Raw genomic sequence first — 21694 nt, forward strand, 5'->3', positions numbered from 1 at the left:
ATGACAATTTGTAACCCAATTAATTGTGAAAGCCCTAAAAGAGATCACAGTCACATTTATTTGTTTGACAATTAATTGTGAGCTAAATTTCATAATCGTGACTGCCCTATATATATAGGTTGTTAGGGAGAGTCGAGTCACATTGGGGTAACCTCCTCGTGGTCACTATAATGTGGTTCGCTCTCTGTGGGGTGTTTGGGGAGTTGTGCGTGGATGCCGCGGAGAATAGCATGAAGCCTCCACACGCGCTATGTCTCTGCGGAAACGCGCTCAACGAGCCACGTGATAAGATGTGCGGATTGACGGTCTCAGATGCGGAGGCAACTGAGATTCGTCCACCGCCACCCGGATTGAAGCGAGTCACTACGCCACCACGAGGACTTCACGAGGATTCCAAATTGTGGAGGAAAAAAAGAATGACAAAATATTTCATACCATGTTTGATAATGTATCTGAATACTGAGAATATGTTATGTTCAGATTATTATAACAAAGATGCTGGATAAATGTTTCTAATCTATATTGTGTTTATTGATTGACAGACACCATTTACTTTCATTTACCTCCTCTGGATGAACACATGAAATGTGTTTATGGGGTTTCCTGCTACAGACAGATAGACGCAAAGGTTCCTACTGCTTTATTCAATACTAATGCACTAATGGTGATATTTTTATAATAAGTATAACAATGTATTAATTATAATTATAAATTTATATGGCAAATCATTTTGTATGCTGAGAATAACAACTGCATAACTGTAGATGGTTAAAATTATTTGTGCAATGTTTTATTTTGTGCTCACAACACTAATCATCCATTTTGCCTCTAGTGGCGGCTTGTTTAAATACACAATTTTCCAATTTGTTTTACATCAAATTAACCCTCACATTCACCAAATTACATTGAATAAAATAAGAACAAGAGAGAAATGAGAGTTAAAAACAACACCAATAAATATAATAAACCATCACACTGTATATTAATATAAATTCAGAGGATAATGCTCTGGTACAGGAAGTGCTTTAATGTCATAATGACGTCACATTGTTATTAGTTAATTCGATTTTAATGTGAGTTTCAAAGCATACTGTGAAATGATTTTTTGTTAAGCCAACATGTTTTCTTCTTTATAAATGTATGCAATGCATTGATTTATAATAGGCTATAAGTTAATTGTACGGTCATAATGTTGTACATGTTGTGTACAGTTTGATATAATGTTCAATACGTACAGGCACTGAAGGTGCGAGAGGCCGATGTCACGAGAGAGACTGTCCAGAAGAGTGTGTGTGTGCTCAGCCGAATGGTGAGATGTCCTCATTCTCCCTAGAAATAACAACATGACACAATTTTACCACATATGACCACAAGACAGATTTGACCTGATTTACACTAGAAATAGCCATAATACTGGGTGATTCATTTAAATTACATCAATGTTTATTTAACTTAAATGAACTACATCTTTATTATAAAATTTTTATTGAACTATGTGCAGAACCATGGCAGTAAATACACTGTGCAGCAGTAGAAATGTGTCATCTGCTAGAGATGTTGTATTTCCAGAACAAAATAACAATATTGTGATATGTGCTGTTAGTATGATATAAAATGACTCATACCATTATATAAGATTTGTGAAACATCTCAATTAAGTGTTCAAAAATATCAGTTTGATTTAAATGTTGTGTGTTGTTGCAGCCTCAGTTTGGTCTAATACAGGCTAAACTCCAGCTCATAACTCATGCTTACTTTGAGGAGAAAGATTTCTCACAGATCTCCATACTAAAGGCAAGATCATTCACACAGTCATTCATTATCAAATGTATAAAGAAATCATTTAGCTAATATGACTACTAGATAAAAAGTGACTTTACCTAATGACCTCTGTGTAATGGTTTTTTGTTTGGCGTTGTGTTGTCTGTGTAACTTTTGTCCAGTCGATTCTTAGCATAACTGTTGTGTGGTTGTTCTTGCTGTGTTGTCAGTATATTGACTGGTTATGTTCTCTGTGTAACTGTTGTTTGGTTGTTGTGTTCTCTTTGTAAATGTTGTCTGTGGGGATGCTTAAATCGATATTCAATTCTTATGACTCAATTGGTGGTCTCATGATTTGGCTCTTGATCACATAAACCTTAAACTGAACTAGGCAACAGTTATGGTATTTCCAACACTGATTGGTATCGGAATTGGCAAGGACAAGCACTTGGTTTGTCAAAAGAAAACAACAACTGTTGTTAGCTGTGTTCTTACTGTGACATTGGACTTGGTAGCTGTGTTAGCCAGGACTTTTTACTGTGCTTCAGTACTGTCTCTTTCTTCTGCGCTAGTGCCTATACTACTCCAGACAACTTCAGAGCTTGGCAGTACAACACTGTAGATGTTGTTGAACTTTTGGACAAATTGCTTGCTATGTTCCTCATTTGTAAGTCATTTTAGATAAAACGTCTGCTAAATGACTAAATGTAAATGTGTAAAATAAAAATCCTGATCAAAGCATCCCTAGTTTTCTGGTTGTTTCCTCTGATTAAATGTTGTCTGGTTGTTGTATTGTCTGTGCAAATGTTATCTAGTTGTTGTGCATTTTATGTATCTGTGTGGTTTGTGTAACTATTGTCTGGTTGTTGTCATGTTCTCTGTAGGAGCTGTATGATCATATGAACAACTCTTTAAGCTCTACAGCGCTGGAGGGATCACAGATCTTTCTGGGTAATTCAATCTTCACTGCTATAATAAATCATATTCCTCAAATTATTGATACTGACATTGATCAAGAATAGGGAACTGTAAGAACAGATAACCCTTAACAACCATTAATCAAAAAATTTTTTTATTTTATTTAAATCATTACTTAATCATTTAAATCATTACTCAATCATTATTCCAATATATGTAATTTATTAGTTAAGTTATCACTACTGTATATATCACGTAGCATTTTTATATCTTCTGAAGGCCTGTCTGCCAGAGATTTGATTCTGCACTTTAAACACAAGGTAAATAACTCTTTATTTGTATTATTATTTGTTTTAGATGCTAAATCTTTATTTTCATTTAAAGGGGTCATATCATGAGAAATGAAATTTTACTGTACTGTAAACGTTACGTGTAAATTTCAGAAACCGAATGTTCCTCCACAGTTCACGAAGACCAATTAGTGAAACTGAGCTGCAAAAACGACTCGATCTGAACTTTTGCAACATCAGCCCTAAACACCAGAAGAACAAAAAATTATTACTCCAGTCGGCATATACCGTAACTAATTAGAAGTGTAAGATATGGTTAGATATATGTTCTCCAAATATTATGCCATTTCATGTGGATGATTTTTGTTTTTAAAAAAACAGCTATTCAAGAATGGGCCAGCACAAACCGTATTGAACCTGACAGCAAAGGTATGAGGTTAAGACGCTCTGATGCAAGAAGTCAGATGTCAAAGAATATTAGTCAATCGCAAAGTTAAAGTGACAGAAGCTGAAGAAGGTGACACGATTTCTCAACGTCGTTTAGTTTTTAGCCTGTGACACAGTATTGTGATTATTCAAGTTGTGTAAGGAAATGTCGTCAAACTGGACAGAGCTTCTTTCTATCCTAGCAGATGAAGAAATTAGTCGACAGATGGCATTTACTGCAATTTAGCAAGTTTAATTTATGAAAGTGGCTAGTTATTGTTTTGGGAGAAAATAATAATGACCAAAGTTATCCTGTAAGTAGACCTCAGGGAAAATTATACAAATAAGTGTTAAATGTGTTGAAAGCGCACTGCATTCTTAAAACTATATAAACTCACCTATAAGCAACATTGTTTAAGAAATTTTGATTTGTTTTCAGAGAAAATAAATTAAATAGGAGTGGATTTTGTCTTGTAGCACTAGCAGATTGTTTAACTTGTATTTTGACTTGTTTCAGTTTAAAAGAAGTGTAAAAATCTGCCAATTAAGCAAGACAATACACACTTATACTTTCAGTTCTCTGAAAACAAGCCTTAATAAAAATACATTTATTTAGTTTTTAGGGCATTTGTATTCTTTTTATTGCAAAAAAAAAAAAAAAAAAAGAATTGACTCTTTGCTAAGCCTTAATAGTATAGTTCACTAGTAGTTCACTAGTAGTTAGTATACTTAAAGGTATAGTTCACCCAAAAATTTAAATTCAATCCGTGCTTACTCACCCTTTGTGTTGTTATAACCCCATATGATTTTCTTTCTATTTCTTAAAACAAAGGGAGAAATTTTGAAAAAAAAAATACTGTGCTCAGTGATGTCATACAATTGCAGTTTATGGTGACCACCTCTTCAAGCATCAAAAGAACACAAATGTATAATACAGCAGTCTAATAAATGATTCTATGAGACTCGTGATTGTTATGAAAGCATACGATAAGGTTTGGTGAGAAACAAACTGAAATCTAATATATTATTTCGAGAAAGTGTTCACTGAGTGTTGATCAGCGCATTCATGATAAGGCATGTGAAAACTTGTTTTGTTTATCTAAAAACAGGTCCTACACAGTGATAGCGACAACAGAACGTAACACAGCTGGACACAAAACAGAGAACTAAACATGAGATTGCAGTTGAAGAATTTATGCATTTCTATGCCCAGCCTTATTATTATTATTTTTTTACAGAGTATTCTGAAATCTAACAGAAACATAGAGGAGGCTACAGGCAGCCACAGTCACACAGTGTTCTAAACTGATGGCAAAGAACACGCAATAAAATATGTATTTTCTATGTAATACGATTTTTTGTCCTAACTAGCAGTGACAAGTGACGGTACATTATATCGATCGCTTGTTTTCTATTTTCAGCATCACACGGGTAACTCCGTCTGCTGCGAACTGGCACCAGTCCAAAACTTTAAAAACAATAAGGCTGGTCATAGATGTGCATAAATTCTTCGACTATAAACTCTTCAGACATGTTTAGTAAGTTCTGTTCTCTATTTTGTGTTCAGCTGTGTTATGTTCTGTTGTCGCAAGGAGGACCTGTTTTTATATAAACAAAACAAGTTTTTGCTTGAACGCTCCAATGTCGCAAGGGCGTTGCGTGAACTGTTGCCCTATCATGAATGTGCACAGGAGATCACGGGTCAGTGAACATTTTCACAAAATAAATAAATTTCATTTTGGTTTGTTTCTCACCAAACCTTATATGCTTTAACAACAATCATGAGTCTCATGGAATAATTTATAAGACTTTCTTTTGAAGCTTGAAGAAGTGGTCACCATGAACTGCCATTGTATGACATCATTGCGCACAAATTCTTTTCTCAATTTCTCCCTTTGTGTTAAGAAAAAGAAAGAAAGTCATATGGGGTAATGACAACACAGGGTTGAGTAATCATTGATGAGAGAATTCATTTTTGGGTGAACTAATCATTTAAAAGCATTTCTGACCAATCCTATCTTAGCAGCTGTTGCCTTCTGCCATTTCTCTGACAATAGTTCACCTAAAAAATTCTCATCATTTACTCAACCTCATGCCATCCCAGATGTGTATGACTTTCTTTCTTCTGCTGAACACAAACAAAGTTTTTAGAACAATATTTCAGCTCTGTTGGTCCATACTATGCAAGTGATTGGGGTCCAACACTTTAAGCCTCAAAAAGCACATAACGGCAGCATAAAAGTAATCCATTAGACTCCAGCGATTTAATCGTCTTCTAAAGCGATACAATACATTTTCAGGTGAAAACAAACCAAAATGTAACTAGGATTATACTTCCTAGTGCTTAAGATGGCGCTAGGAAATATAATCACGCTTGAAATCATGGTCGCCAAGGAGAATCCTAATGTCAAGGTTTATCAAAGATAAAATTTAGTGAAAATGTAGTTACATTTAATCCGTGTGTTCTGAGGATTGCTTCAGAACACACGGATTAAACCACTGGATTACATTTATGCTGCCTTTATGTGCTTTTTTTGAGCTTCAATGGACCCTATTCACTTGCATTGTATGGACCTACAGAGCTGAGATATTGTTCTAAAAATCTTTGTTTGTGTTCTGCTGAAGAAAGCAATGCATTCATATTTGGGATGTCATGAATGTAAGTAACAGATGAGAGAATTTTCATTTTTGGGTTAACTATTCCTTTAAGAAATGTACAAAAACAAATAAAAAATCTAAAGGCCAATTTATACTTCTATGTCGAACCTACATTGTAGGCTCTGCGTAGTGGCCAACTGCGTGGTTTACATTTATAGTTCTGCGTTGGTGTGCTTGTGTCGTTCTCTGAGTAAATAGCTAAAATGCTTGTGTACTGAGAGAAAATACAAAATGCATTTGGCAGACGCTTTTATCCAGAGCGACTTACAGTGCACTTATTACAGGGACAATCCCCCTGGAGCAACCTGGAGTTAAGTGCCTTGCTCAAGGGCCCAACAGTGGCATCTTGGTGGTGCTGGGGCTTGAACCCCTAACCTTCTGGTCTGGTAACCCTGAGCCTCAACCACTGAGCCAACACTATTGCATACTGTGGCAACTCAAAAACAAACACAAGGACAATGTAAAGCTTCATTTGTTGAACCAAATAGCTTTCAGCTGTGTTTGATATAATGGCAAGTGATTTTCTAGAACCAAATGATCAATTTATCATGATTACTCAAGGATAAGATGTTGGAGTGATGGCTGCTGTCTAGGTTTGATCAAAAATAACAAATTTCAAATAGTGATGGTGCTGTTTTTTTTACATCAGTAATGTCCTGACTATACTTTGTGATCACTTGAATGCCACTGTGGTGAATTAAAGTACCAATTTCCTTCCGAAACAGCAAAATCTGTACATTATTCCAAACTTTTGGCCGCCAGTGTATATTCAGTTAAAGCCCGGGAAAAAAAGCATATGAGTTGTAAACGGTTGTGTCTTTTTTGTAGTGTTTTTGCTTGTAACTTCATAAAACATAAACAGTATTTAACAAGTCCAAATACAAGGTCACGTGATCACTGAACAGTTGATACGATACATTGATTTTAAAATAATCCTGGAATAAATTTTTTGTCATACCGGGGGACAGACTCTGGTTACAAAGTGGACCAATCCTAGCCGAATTAACGCGATGCGTTGTTACATTTTTGAAGAGGTGCATGTCAGGCTGTGGCGTAGGCTACGCCGTAACCACCATAGCTAGGTATAGCCTATGGCAAAGGTTCGATGCAGAAGTATAAAACAAAGAGTTTTGTAGTTTGAAAACAGCATTGTGATAATTTCTCTTTCTCTGCCACAGGTTCTGATTCTTTTCAAACTAATTCTGCTAGAAAAGAAGGTGACTATTTCTGTAAACACACAAATATATTGTGTAACTAAATATCTAAAAAGATGAGTATTTTCTTAAATGCACATCTCTCTACACAGATCCTTTTTTATGTGACTCCAGTGAAGAAATTGGTTGAAACTCTGATGACCATCCTGTCATTGTTCCCAGGTAATAATGTCGTAAAACAGGTCATGTGGTCTGGCTGCTGGTTTTTATGGTCAGTGTGACCTAAAAATGAATGATGAAACTTTCATCAATAAGTTACTAACAAACGTTATTATAGCATATAATGTTGTGGTGGAAGTATTACGCACACACAATAAAATGCTGGTGAACATTACACTGGATTGAACTATATTGAGTTAAGGGGTAAAGTGAAAGGCAGCAGGGATATCAGGTTTCTGGGAGGGGTGTGCCCCATGTGTCTGGCCGAGGGAAGAGAGACAACTGGGTGTGAACAGAATCTGGCTGTGAATGGAATCCGTGGAGAACAGAGGTTCAGGCGGAGCAGACTGCTTCAATTCCAATTTAGATTACTTAGTGGTTCCATCAACAATTCTTACTTTTGAGGAACAAATGTTTGGAAATGCATTTTTATTGCATTTAAAGCCCTCAGCATTCTCTTGCCAAATGATTAGATAATATAAAATTTCAACAGTGCAGATATAACAAATCAGAAGTAAATTTAAAACCATTCTTGTAAAAGACGTGTTTGAACAGACTTTTTAGAGGCATTAATTCAATCCAATAATTAGTCCTAATTATATATTAAATACAATTTCTAAACAAAAAAATGTGATAACATATTTCATTTCACTGATTCCAAAATCCCACTTATTGCAACAAAACTCATTATGTGGAGGCCACAGACACATTCTATGATCAGCCAATCAGAAGACTTTTATGTGTTTTCTACCTGTCAATCATTTTGCTCATTTTCCAATGGTAGTAGTTAGCAGATCATTCATGTCTATTGCCATATTCAGATTCATAACAGTTGTCAGGGGGCACTATTTTTGTTTAATTACTATATTACTGTTGTGTTTGACAACTGTGAGAAGACACACTGCTGCTCTGCAATTCGGTCACAGTCTCAATGCTATCTTTGGAGGGCGGTGTTTTGAAAAGAATGTGGCATTACATTACACAAACATTACATAACACGGTAATAGTTCTTGGTTCATTATCGAGTTGAGCATTATGTGCTGTAAATCATATTCCAGGTCAGATTATTTCAGCAAGCTCTCCGACTGATGTGTGTTTTTTCTCATAAGAATAATTTCCGTTTGGGAAACGGACTTCATTGGTCGATCTGTGTGTTTCGTGCTGTAGATTCTGTAGAGGGGCAGGGCTGCCAATGAATAGTATTTTAGTACAATTTTCTCTCCGCACCCGCTGAAAAATGTACATTCTAGAACTGTTAATACTGAAAGCCATGAAAATCAAACAGTTCAGAACATTTTTAAAATGGAACCAGTGCAGAATATAAACCGGCTCCCAACCCTAAAAAAAAACAAACATTTGTTTTCTCATGGACACATTGCTCACCTGAATGTGAGAAGAAAACCGCTTTTATAGTCTTCCTGCCATCCTGTTGATCATCTACGAGTTATTGAGTTAGAGCAAGCAGAATAAATTGGGATACATCCTGGATAAACCATCTGTATGTACGTTCTTCTTGCTTGGTGCCTAACTGAAATGGTTGTCATGGATTTTGAGAAACCACATTGTCATCTTTGACTTAGAGTTCTTGGCTTTGGCTATCTTTTTTTAAGGGCACGTGATCTGTCACTAGGGATAACTCAGCCAAAAAGGAAATACCTTAGCTCCAGGACCACCGACTTGATGACAAGTGTATCTCTCTCTATTGCTAGATAGCACTTTTCTTTAGGGTGAATGCGTACTACTGTTGAAAATCACATGCTTCACTTCTTGGATACAGACCTGAGGACAGACCAGAGTCCAGTTTCTGTCGATGTAAAGTCATTTCATGTCATTTTTATTTGTATAGTGCTTTTCACAACACGCATTGTTTCAAAACAGCTTTACAGAAATTATGCTGTAATAGAGTATTATGCTAAAATGTCTTAAAGTCCTCATTGTGCGGTTTAATGAATAACGTGATTGAAAATCATGACACACATTTATTTTGTCTTTAGACCCTCTGTAACCAAGCAAAATCAACTGTGGCAAAGAACCCAAAACTCCATAAGATGTTTGTTTATAAAGAAAAATAACCTTGGGAGAAACCAGGCTCAGCTGGGGAAGCCAGTACCCCTCTGGCTATGAACATAATTCCAATTTTAGTTATCTATGTGTAGTACCAGTCTTGTTTTAAGTGAGTAAATTTAGTAGATTTTGGTGGGCAATGTTTAAAACAAAAGGATTTTGAATGAACTGTAAGATTAATGATTTAGGGTCTTTGAAGTCCATCCTGAATTGACTGCGGAAGTGCACGTAGATGAAGTGCTCTTTTTATTTGACTGATGAAGTCTGAAGTTGGTGTTAATGTATTGTCCAAGTATTAAATTTTATGAGAGTGTAGTTCATCCTATGAGCAAGATGATGCCCGCAGAGGTCAGCGAAGTGGGCCTCACTTTCTGGCTGGATGCTTGATACAGTTCATTTTTGGTGAAGTCCATTCTAAGTCCGAGGTGCAGGCAGTGCCCACTGAAGTATCCCTTGTTATAGCTGAAGCTGTTATTGGCTGTTATTGGCTGTTGGCAGCATTGTGTGTTCTGAACAATGCTAGGAAGGCTATTACACAGTTTAGGAGCCAAAAAGTAAAAGGATCTAACTCCTTTAAACAACATTAAAACCACCTGCCTAATATTGTGTAGGTCCCACTCGTGCTGCCAAAACAGCGCAAAACCGCATCTTAGAATAGCATTCTGAGATGCTACTCTTCTCACCATAATTGTAAAGAGCGGTAATCTGAGTTCCTGTAGATTTTGTCCGGCCATTCTCTGTTGACCTCTCTCATCAACAAGGCATTTCCATATGCAGAACTGCCGCTCAATGGATGTTTTTTGTTTTTGGAACCATTCTGAGTAAATTCTAGAGACTTTTGTGCGTGAAAATCCCAGGAGATCAGCAGTTACAGAAATACTCATACCAGTCTGTCTAGCACCAGCAATCATCCATGAGATTATCTAATCAGCCAAATGTGTGGCAGCATTGCATAAAATGCAGATATGGGTCAGGAGCTTCAGTGAATGTTTATATCAACACTCAGAATGGGGCAAAAAGTGAAATGTGTAAATTCGATCTGATGGCATGATTTCAGCTACTTCTGGCCACGCCCCCTCATCAATCAAAGTGACATGCCACCCTATAAGACTAATTACAGCCGCAGTCTGACGATAAGAGCAAGTGATTTGTAACTCTGATAAGTGTAGTCTTTGAACTATGATGGGGCCTAAATCCTGACTGAAATTCTTCAGATTCCATTTCCCTGTAAAAATTTATGTAGTTTTAAGGACACTACATTTTCTAGTATTTTAGACATAAATGGGAGATTTGAGATCGGTCTATAATTTGCCAACTTTCCAGGATCAAGCTGTGGATTCTTGATAAGCGGTTTGATAAATAATAAGTTAATAGTAATGAGAATAGGTTCTGAGAAAACTAATTTCACAAAATACCTCTTTCAGTAGCTTGGTGGGTATAGGGTCTGGCATACATGTTGTTCGATTTGATGCTTTAACAAGTTTTGTTTGCTTTTCATGACCTATAACAGCGAAGGAATTAAGTTTCACATAGGGAATATGTAATGGGGTTCAGGATGGCAAGGAGGCGGCGGAAACCGGCAGAACATAACTTTACTAACTTTAACATAACTTAAATGACATAAATGAACTTAAGCAAACATAAACACACAGACATACACACACAGCAGCCGTGTATGTCTCTCTCGATCTGGCACCTTCGGCTCCTCTTTATCCCCCGCTCGGCTGAATAGAACAATTCAGCGCCAGACGTGCGTCCTCATGGCCCAGTCACGTCCCCCTTCTCATTACACTCCTCCACTACCCGATGCAGGCTGGGGAAACCTCCAGCTTGACATACTCACCTCCCTTCCTGGAGGGGAGGTGTTGCACTCCTGGCCGTCCTTCTGCCGTCAGGTCTTCCCCACCTCTCTGGAGCCCTGGGAGAGATGAGGGGAGGGAAAGAGCGAGGTGGGGAGAAGAGAGAGAGAGAAAACTCTCTCGCCGGTCCCTGGACACCCCATTTCAAGGTCCTCAGCCACTCATCCGCAATCTGGTGGATGACAGCCGCCCCTCCCCTGGTGGACGGCAACAAGTCCTCCGACCCCTGGTGGACGGTAACGGCTCCTCCACTTCCTGGCGGACAGCAGCAGTTCCTCCAACTCCCAGCAGTGACTCCTCCATCCCCTGGCGGAGGGCAGCGACGATGACTCCACAACAGTGCATCCCTCCTTCTTCCCGGGTTTCGGCACCAATGTAACGGGGTTCGGGAAGCGGGAACCAGCAGAACAGTCAGCAAAACTTTAATGACATAAATTCACTTTAGAAGGGGCTTCTTTCGGGAGCTGAAAAAGGCCAATGACAAATTGGCAAACAGAATTAGCATGTCCTGCTCCGGGACATACGGGTATAAAAGGTGGGGATCTGTTCAGTCAGGTTCTGCACTGAGGAGCCGAGAATGATTCGGTCATCACAGCGGCTTGGTACAGTGTTGTGGCAAGTGGGACACAATGTCTCATTCCCTCCATCAGGGAACAGGGGTTACTCTAGTAACCTAGACGTTCCCCTTCTGTCACTCACTCGACGTTGTGTCGATTGTAGTGACACAAGGGTTCCCTATTCAATAGCGCCACCTACACTGAACCGTGTTATGTGATCTGCTGATGCTGGTGCTGCAAGCTGTATCGTGCCAAGGAGCACGAGCATCAGACTGCACGTAACCCTCCTTGATGCCCCACTAAGACATCATATTGTTTTTATTAGGTTACCGGCATCCCTTGGGGGGAGGGAACAAGCGACATGCCAAGCATGGGAGTAGGCTGCACCAGCCGCTGCCTTTTCTCTCTCTATGTTTGTCCTCATAGAGTGTTAGATGTGGCTGGGTCCATTTAACTCTATTACATGCATCGGGGAAGGTGTTTTTTCCAACTCCTATTCTTTCAGGGGGAAAAGACCCCGCGGAGACCAAATCCTGCCCAGGATTGGGGAGGTTAAATGTGGTGAATACACCAAATGGGCTTTCAGGTCCCGTGTGGAAGAGGCACGGTTGTAGATTCTACCTAGCGAGGGAGGTGTTGCTACAAACGCAGCGACTGGGGGCAGAGGTGACTGCCCAAGGGAGACGCGGGTCCGCCAGCAGGGGGACCGTACTGTGGAAAATACGCACAGGGGGATTAATCCGTGATGGCCAAACCCTGTGAGCACCTATTCCAGTACAGAGTAGTTAGTGCCCGTAGTTTAGGGGACTCACCTGGGAGAGAAAGCGCACGTGTTTGCCTCAGTGGAGGGGAAAGGCGCAAGCGGTACACCCGGTCAGTCGTCCCACAACTCATCTGACTCAACCCAGAGATTGTAGAATCTCGCAACGGTGTATTGGGTGTCGCCCAGCCCGCTACTCTACAGATGTCTGCTCGAGAGGTGCCGTTGGACAGTGCCGACAAGGATGCCACACTTCTTGTGGAGTGTGCTCGAACCCGCAAGGGGGCGGGTACGGCCTGGGTCTGATAGGTCAATGCGATGGCATTGACTACCCAGTGGGCAAGCCTCTATTTAGAGACAGCATTCCCTTTCTGCTGTCCGCCAAAGCAAACAAAGAGCTGCTCAGAACGTCTAAAGCTCTGTGTGCGGTCCAGATAGGTACGCAAAGCACGTACCGGACACAGCAAAAATAAGGCTGGGTCTGCCTCCTCCCGGGGCAGCGCTTGCAGTTTCACTACCTTTTCCCTGAAAGGGGTCGTGGGAACCTTGGGCACATAGCCCAGTCAAGGTCTTAGGATGACATGAGCATCTGCCGGACCGAACTCCAGGCAAGTGTCGCTGACAGAGAACGCTTGCAGGTCTCCAACCATCTTGATGGAAGCGAGCGCAATCAGGAGCGCCGTCTTCTGGGAGAGGGCACATAGCTCGACTGATTCTAGAGGCTTGAAGGGGGTTCTCTGGAGCCCCACAAGGACCACGGGGCAAACCCATGAGGGTAACAGGCATGGCCTGGGAGGGTTCAACCTCCGGCCGCCTCTTAGAAACCTGATAATCAGGTCATGCTTTCCTAGGGACTTACCGTACACCGCATCATGGTGGGCCGCTATAGCGGCAACATATACCTTTAGGGTGGAGGGGACAGTAGGAATGAGAGCACTGACCCGACTGCACACCTCTGCGGGTCTTCAGATCGAGAAGAACACCAATTTGTGAACGGGTGCCACTTTAGGGCTTAAAGCTGCCTGGTGGAGGAAGCTCTGGGTTGGTTGATGGTGTCTACGACAGCTGGTGGTAAACCACTCAGATCTTCCACATCCCATCCAGGGGCCAGATGTGGAGGTTCCAGAGGTCTGGGCGCGGATGCCAGAGAGTGCCCTGTCACTGAGAAAGAAGGTCTTTTGCCAGGGAGGTGCTGTTGCGAGGAGCATGAGATCCGAGTACCGGGTGGGCCAGAATGGGGTCACTAGAGTGACTTGTTCCCCATCCTCCCTGACCTTGCACAGCACCTGTGCAATTAGGCTCACTGGGGGAAATGCGTACTTGCGCATCCCCCGGGGCCAGCTGTGTGCCAACGCATCTGTCCTGAGGGGACTTGCCTCCGACCTGATGGAGTACCAGAGCAGGCAATGGGAGTTCTCTTGGGAAGCGAACAGATCTACCTGTGCTTTGCCATAACGGGCCCAGATCAGCTGAACCCACTGAGGGTGGAGCAGAGCCTGTCACGACAGCGCATCCACTGTCATGTTGAGGCTGCCTGGGATATGAGTGGCATGCAACTGCCTCAGTCGGTGCTGACTCCAAAGGAGGAGATGGCGGGCGAGTTGTGACATATGACGAATGCCTTGGTGAATTATGTACGCTACCGTCATGGTGCTGTCTGAATGGATCAAGATCTGTAATTAAAGAGTGGATTAAAATTTCCAGATATTTACAAGAAAGACAATGTTTTAGTTTTGAGATGTTTATCAAAAATAGTGAAGAGTCAAAAATAACTTTAATGTGCTTTTGTACATTAAAATGAAAAGGACCAAGCTGGGCTTCCAGTTAAGTGAGGAGGGTGCGGAAGAGCCTAAAATCAACACAGATTTACCTTCGTTTAACTGCAAAAATCCAGCATTTAATGTCCTCAAGGCACTTCTGTAGATTTTCAAAAGGACTGTTTTTTTGTCTTACCTAACTGGAAGGTAAAATTACAATTTGTCAACATAGCAGTGATAGTATATGCCATAATTCAGAAAAATAAAACTCAGAGGAAGCATATAGAGGGAAAACAGTAACAGACCAAAAATGGATCCATGAGGGACACCAAATGATAAGGGAGCTGACAAAGAGGAAAAATTGCAGAAAAAAGTTTACAGAATAAGTCCTATCTCTCAGGCAGGAGATATACCACTGCAGGGCCAGGGCCTGGATGCCAACCCTGCACTCAAGGTGATTGAGAAGGATGGTATGGTCAATAGTGTCAAACACAGCACTGAGATCTAATAAAACTAATAGTGCATGAACCTGAATACAAGGAGAGCTGAATGTCATTATTCACCTTCAGCAAGGCAAATTCAGTACTATTTAAGGGTCTGAAACCAGACTGAAACATGTCTAAAATTTGGAAGGTGTTCAGGTATTAGTAGAGCTGCGAAGAGACTACTCTCTCCAAGAGTTTAGAAATAAATGGCAATTTAGAAATTGGCCTATAATTATTTTGTATAGCTGGATCAACATGGATTTTTTTGAACTAAGGTTGAACACTAGAATGTTTAAAACTAGCTAGAACAAATCCATTTGCTAGGGAGCTGTTGATTATGGATGTCACACAATACTAATAGTCATAAAAACATCCTTGAAAAGGCGTGCCGTAAGAACATCCAATTTACAACTAGAACACTTCATCTTTGAAATTACTTTAGCTAGCAGGGATGCAGAAACTGATTCAAAAGTGAATCAAATAGCTGAGAGGAGGAGATCATTGTGGTTTAAAGGAGCAGGAGTACCTTTAGTCTGTTCTATTTTGTGAACTTTTTTTGTTCTTTTTTTTTTTATCACAAGTCTCTACTGATGCATCAGAAAAGGCATTAGGAGTTGGATTTAAAACAGTCAATTGTATTAAACAGTACTTTGTGTCTATTTGCATTTTAAGCCATTAAATTAGAACGGGATGTTGATTTAGCCTCTGTGGCAGGGCGGGTCGGGTCGTGATTCTACACACCTGGTCCCTTATCAGGCTAATCAAGCCTCCGAGAGGGATAAAGGCCAACTACTTTGTGTGGGAGAGAGAGATCGTTTATGGACATGTCCTTCATGTGTGTGTTTGTGTCTTTTGTATCAGTTTATAATTGAAATATAATTTATATTGTCAAGCCGGTTCTCGCCTTCTCCTTTCCATTGAACAACGTTACAACCTCCTTTACTGATCTTTGATAATCAGTCAAACACACCTTTAATATATCAAATGAGTTTCAAATGTGCTCTGCTTTTCTAAAATCTTGACTGAGAGCATGGGTGACTTTGTTTAACCAAGGCTGAGAGGCACTCTTTACTCTCCTTAGCTTGATCGGTGAAACACTGTTAAGAGTAATAAAGCAAGATTTATAAAAACTTCAACCAAATGTTCAGTATCCACAATGTTAATAAGATCATCTATGAAGTGTGATTAAATAATGATCTGAAAATAAGTTGGCGGTAGAAGAATAAATGGCATAGGAGTGACGTAATGGCTGAGATAAAGGGGGTAGAGGATACGGGCAAGCAGATTCAAACAGAACCGAGTAGTGATCAGAAATACCAACATCAAGAACCTCCAAATTAGATACAGAGAAGCCATAAGATAGCACAAGATCTAGGATTATATAAGGGATAGGAATTCTTTTACCATAGATTTTATTGGACAACAGAAGTGAAATTCCGAAGAATCAAGAGTCTATCTCCGTGAGACACCAGACCAGAGTGAAAATCCAAACTTGATGGATGAATTCCTCCACAGAGAATGGGACCCATGATGTCAATCTTTTTTTACTGTACCTCAAAACATTAAAACATGTTTGTAGACAGAATTCTGCATTTAAACAGTTTCTAAAGATAGTGACAACCCACCACCACCAGTGAGCGAAATGTAATTAGATTCCTCCGTAGGAGGGAATCTATTGTAATTGATGGTTTTATTATTAGATTCCTCCGTAGGAGGGAATCTATTGTAATTGATGGTTTTATTATTATTATTATTATTATTATTAGATTCCTCCGTAAGGAGGGAATCTATTGTATTTGACGGTTTTATTATTAGATTCCTCCGTAGGAGGGAATCTATTGTAATTGATGGTTTTATTATTATTATTAGATTCCTCCGTAAGGAGGGAATCTATTGTATTTGATGGTTTTATTATTATTATTATTATTATTATTATTATTATTAGATTCCTCCGTAGGAGGGAATCTATTGTAATTGATGGTTTTATTAGATTCCTCCGTAAGGAGGGAATCTATTGTATTTGTCGGTTTTATTATTATTATTATTATTATTATTATTATTATTAGATTCCTCCGTAGGAGGGAATCTATTGTAATTGATGGTTTTATTATTATTATTATTATTATTATTATTATTAGATTCCTCCGTAAGGAGGAATCTATTGTATTTGTCGGTTTTATTATTATTATTATTATTATTATTATTATTATTATTATTATTATTATTATTATTCTCCTTGAGCCCCAATAGCTCAAAAGTCACTGGTCAAAAATTTTCTAAATTGGCACATTGATACTCCATGCCAACGGGTACCCCCAAACCAAGAATGGTCAACATTCGCCCATAGGTGGCGCTACAGGCCACGCCCAAAAAACAAAATTTCAAAGTGATATAATTTCCACCCCATTTGTCCAAATCTTCTGAAACTTTGTAAACATGCCTCATTTCTCATGGGGAACAAAAAAGCCTCAAGGACCCATACTTCTGCCATTATGGATTTTCCTGTACAGTGAAAATTTTGGAAAACCTACAAAACTCTTCTTCTCCTGAACCTCAGCTCCAATTGACTTGGAATTTGGCACACATGTGTAGTATGTATGTCTTTCCAAACGTTACTTAGCAAAAATGAATACAATACAAAATGGCTGAAATGGACGTGTTTATGTAAATGTACACACAAAAGATGATCAAAAATTTTTAAAATCCCATTGATTTACAATGGCTGAGCAAAAGTGCTCCCTCTACTGGACAAATATGGTCCACGTGTAAAATCCCATTCACTTACATTGGCTGAGCAAAGAGGCTCCCTCTACTGGAGTAACTCTGTCTACCACATACAGCTCTTCTGTAGCAATCTCTCTAATGAAGCATTTCGGTCTCCTAGTGGGTGGAGCTCCAGACTTAGACTACAGAAGACATTTTGAGTCTGCACGGAGGTATGTCAAATCAATTGTGTGTCTTAATGCTTTCCAGTTTGAACATTCAAGCGATTTTACACTATTCAACTCAACAAAGGCAAAACAACTCAAATAAATGTTTTCGAACAGTTTGTGTGACACAGCGAGCGAGCAGCGTCGCGTCTAACGTTCGCTGCGCCGATGAGAGTTCGCTTTCCCTTCTTGCGTTTCAACGGACAATTTCATACACCAAAATACATGATATATTGGGGTGTCTGCTATATCTCAAGTGAACAAACAGTTGATAAAGAAATCGGGTATCAATATATTGAATTATGAATTATTGAAGGGGTCTAGTGATGCCGCTGTGATGTCCTGTTAGATTTTTCTCTATCGAGACAGCGTTAACGTATCAAAACTTCCGAGTATGATGTTGTTTAATTGTCTCTGACAACACGCAATCCTCGAGGCGAGATCATTTTTGCTCGCATCTTCCACGAAGGTTTGTTGGTTGTGTACAATGGTTGCCTGCTTGAACATTCAAGCGATTTTACACTATTCAACTCAACAAAGGCAAAACAACTCAAATAAATGTTTTCGAGCAGTTTGTGTGACACAGCGAGCGAGCAGCGTTGCGACTAACGCTCGCGCGCCGATGAGAGTTCAGCTTTCACAGCTTCATGCGTTTGAACGGACAATTTCATACACCAAAATACATGATATATTGGGGTGTCTGTTATGTATCAAGTGAACAAACAGTTGATAAAGAAATTGGGTATCAATATATTTAATTATGAATTATTGTGAACAACACGGATGCGCTGTGGTGTCCTGTTAAGATTTTTCTCTCGAAACAGCGTTAACAGCTTAAACAAAATACTGCGTTATTTTTGCACATACAGATACATTTAATACATCGTCACAAACTATGAAAGTTGTACTTTTATTTGTTGTAAAATAAAGAAAATAAACCGTGTGCTCTTTGTCTAAGCGAATATCTTTCTGAAACACGTCACAAAACTTACACAAACATGAAACATATGTCTAAAGAAAGTAGGGATGGGCTGATCAATCCTAACGTTATCAAAACTTCCGAGAATGATGTTGTTTAATTGTCTCTGACAACGCGCAAACCGCGAGGCGAGATCATTTTTGCTCGCATCATCATGAAGGTTTGTCGGTTGTATACAATGTTTGCCTGTTTGAACATTCAAGCGATTTTACACTATTCAACTCAACAAATGTCAAAACAACTCAAATACATGTTTGCGAGCTGTTTGTGTGACACAGCGAGCAGCGTCGCGTCTAACTCACGCACTCCGATGTCTTTCGCTGCTGCTTGCGTCTGAACGGACAATTTCATACAACAGAGTGTCAAAATACATGATATATTGAGGAGTCTGTTATGTCTCAAGTGAACAAATAGTTGAGAAAGAAATCTGGAATAATTATATTTTATTCTGGCATTATTCCAGATGACGTCCTGCTATATTTTTCTCTCGAAACAGCGGAAACAACTTAAACAAAATACTGCGTCATTTTTGCCCATACAGAAACATGCAAGACATCATTACGAACTATGAAATGTGTACTTTTATTTGTGTACACTTACAATAACAACAAAACCTTGTGCTTTTGTAAAATAAATAAACAGGGTGCTCCCCAGCTAACAAAAAAACGTCCCCAGAACGTCCCCTGAACGTCCACTGCGAACGTTCCCTGAACGTCTTCGTGTAGGGTTCTTTAAACGTTCGCAGGACGTCGTGGGGACGTTAGCGGGACGTTCGCAGGACGTTGCGGGGACGTCAGCGGGACGTTCGCAGGACTTCGCGGGGACGTTCGCGCGACGTCCCGAGGGACATTCACGGGACGTTTAGAAAACTTTCGGGGACCTTTACGGAACTTCACTAGAAGTCCTTTTAACATCTTAACACCCTTTTATAGTGTAGCATTAGTCTGATAACACAAAATTGAACAACCAAGGAACAAACACACAACAAGGAAAAACACACAAATTCCGAATATCAGGACACAAAAATACTTTTATTTTCATAAACAAAAACGTGTGTGTGTGTTTGCGTGGAGTTGCCAAGTTTCCATGTTGAAGCGTTACTCCTCCACATCTGATTCCACCCTTGGAACCTAAAACAAAGTAACAAAATGTAAACCTTTAGGTTTTATCTTAAATACAGCTAGTTTTCTATAATTTAAATATTTTTAAATGGGCTACAGAGGATCATTGTGCCCTAGGCTAGAAGTGATTTTATTCAAGAACACATTGTGCGGTTATACTTTGTTTTACGGTGTCATTGACAGCGTAATTATATATTTAAGTAATATTATACATGTAGGCTACTTACTATAGAGTTAGGGTAGGATTAGGGTTTGGTTGAGGGTTAGTTGCATGTAATTATGCATAATTATGCTATTGTAAGTAGGCTACATGTAACAAGGACACTGTAAAATAAAGTGTTACCGCATCGTACCCACTGTCTGTTTGCATACACACACGACACAAGCACAGCATCATAGAGATGTATGAATTCGGGAAGTCTCCTGGTACTGAGTACAAATTCATGCATTCATTCTGCGTGCTCTTTATACACATAAATGACCTTTTACTTGCCGATACACACCTTTTTAGTATAAAGCCTATACGCGCTTTTTTAGGCTATGATAGGCTACACACACAAAAATAAGTCATCTTCAAAAATGCTTAAAGATCATACAATTTTAACTTATTTTTTCATATATCATATTAACAATGACAACAGGTCTATATTTGTCAAGTAGCAAGACATGCTTAAATATGCAAACATTATATTTGATTAGACACATGGCAATTCACCGAATCATCTTGCTCAAACACTTTTGGAGCACCCATGCAGGTGAAAAAGACGTAGACATATACTAAATGTATTAAAAATGTACTTGAGTATGTTTTTAGTAAAATAAACTTTTGCCAGGGTTGATATTGTCCCCACCACCTTTTAAAACATCTCGTGGCACGGATTGTAGGCTACCAATAAAAATAAATATTGTAGCCTACTGCAGCCTACTGTACGGAGTGGGGGATTTGGTGGTGTAAATATATTTATTCTGAAGCAATATTTTCAGATTTGACACGCTTAAATCTTCATATTTGTGATATTTACCCCAGTGTGTTATTTATTTTTATTAAGACAACTTTACGTTATTAAATGTATGTATCATCTTTCATGTCAAATTGTTACATTTGATCAATAAATTCAGTTATAATAATAAGAGGGCTGTTACCCATTACATTAAATAATTCGCACTGCAAAATTACAACTGCAATAAATAATGTTATGAGATTGATGTTTTAAATAAATGTTTGAATATACAAATAAAAAAATGCAATGCTTGAACATGAAACTAAACCGCCAATAGGTGGCGGCATGTGACCGTCTTAATTAGTGAGTCATAATTGAGTCATTCATACAAAAGATTCCTTCAAAACGCTGAATCGTTCAGTAACTGCGCTGCTGTTGGAACTATTTTCGTCGGCAAAATAGAACATAAACAGTTGATATTGTTTGTGTCTAAAATGTAAATAGCTTAATAATACATATTAACTACGCTACTTGATTAATGAACTATAAATTCAATGTAACATTTTCAATCGTGATATTAATATTTAGCAAAAAAGCTCCCTTTGTTGTTTTATTTATAACATATGATTGTTTAACATAACACCACTAACGTTTGATTTTTTACCTCAGTGCATTTCTTCTGTGAGTTTTGTGTGCTGTTTCACTCATTTGTTTTTATTTCTCCACGAATGTATCTAAGCCTCAACGCGACATTGTTACCAGAAATACACCCATTATCAACCGCTGTTTAACGTTACATTGAATGTAATAAAATC

General features: G+C 39.1%; 1 protein-coding gene across 1 annotated transcript in view; it reads left to right on the forward strand.

Moving 5' to 3' along the window:
* Positions 1-21694, forward strand: part of avl9 (AVL9 homolog (S. cerevisiase)) — a 65876-nt gene that overhangs the window by 5783 nt on the left and 38399 nt on the right. The window contains exons 3-9 of the mRNA XM_052102941.1: positions 543-628; positions 1238-1309; positions 1705-1794; positions 2646-2712; positions 2959-2999; positions 7232-7270; positions 7360-7429. Coding sequence (XP_051958901.1) covers positions 543-628; positions 1238-1309; positions 1705-1794; positions 2646-2712; positions 2959-2999; positions 7232-7270; positions 7360-7429 — 465 coding nt within the window. The remainder of the gene's footprint in view (positions 1-542; positions 629-1237; positions 1310-1704; positions 1795-2645; positions 2713-2958; positions 3000-7231; positions 7271-7359; positions 7430-21694) is intronic.

This window comes from Xyrauchen texanus, chromosome 33 (genome assembly GCF_025860055.1).
Source record: "Xyrauchen texanus isolate HMW12.3.18 chromosome 33, RBS_HiC_50CHRs, whole genome shotgun sequence".
NCBI classification, from domain to species: domain Eukaryota; kingdom Metazoa; phylum Chordata; class Actinopteri; order Cypriniformes; family Catostomidae; genus Xyrauchen; species Xyrauchen texanus.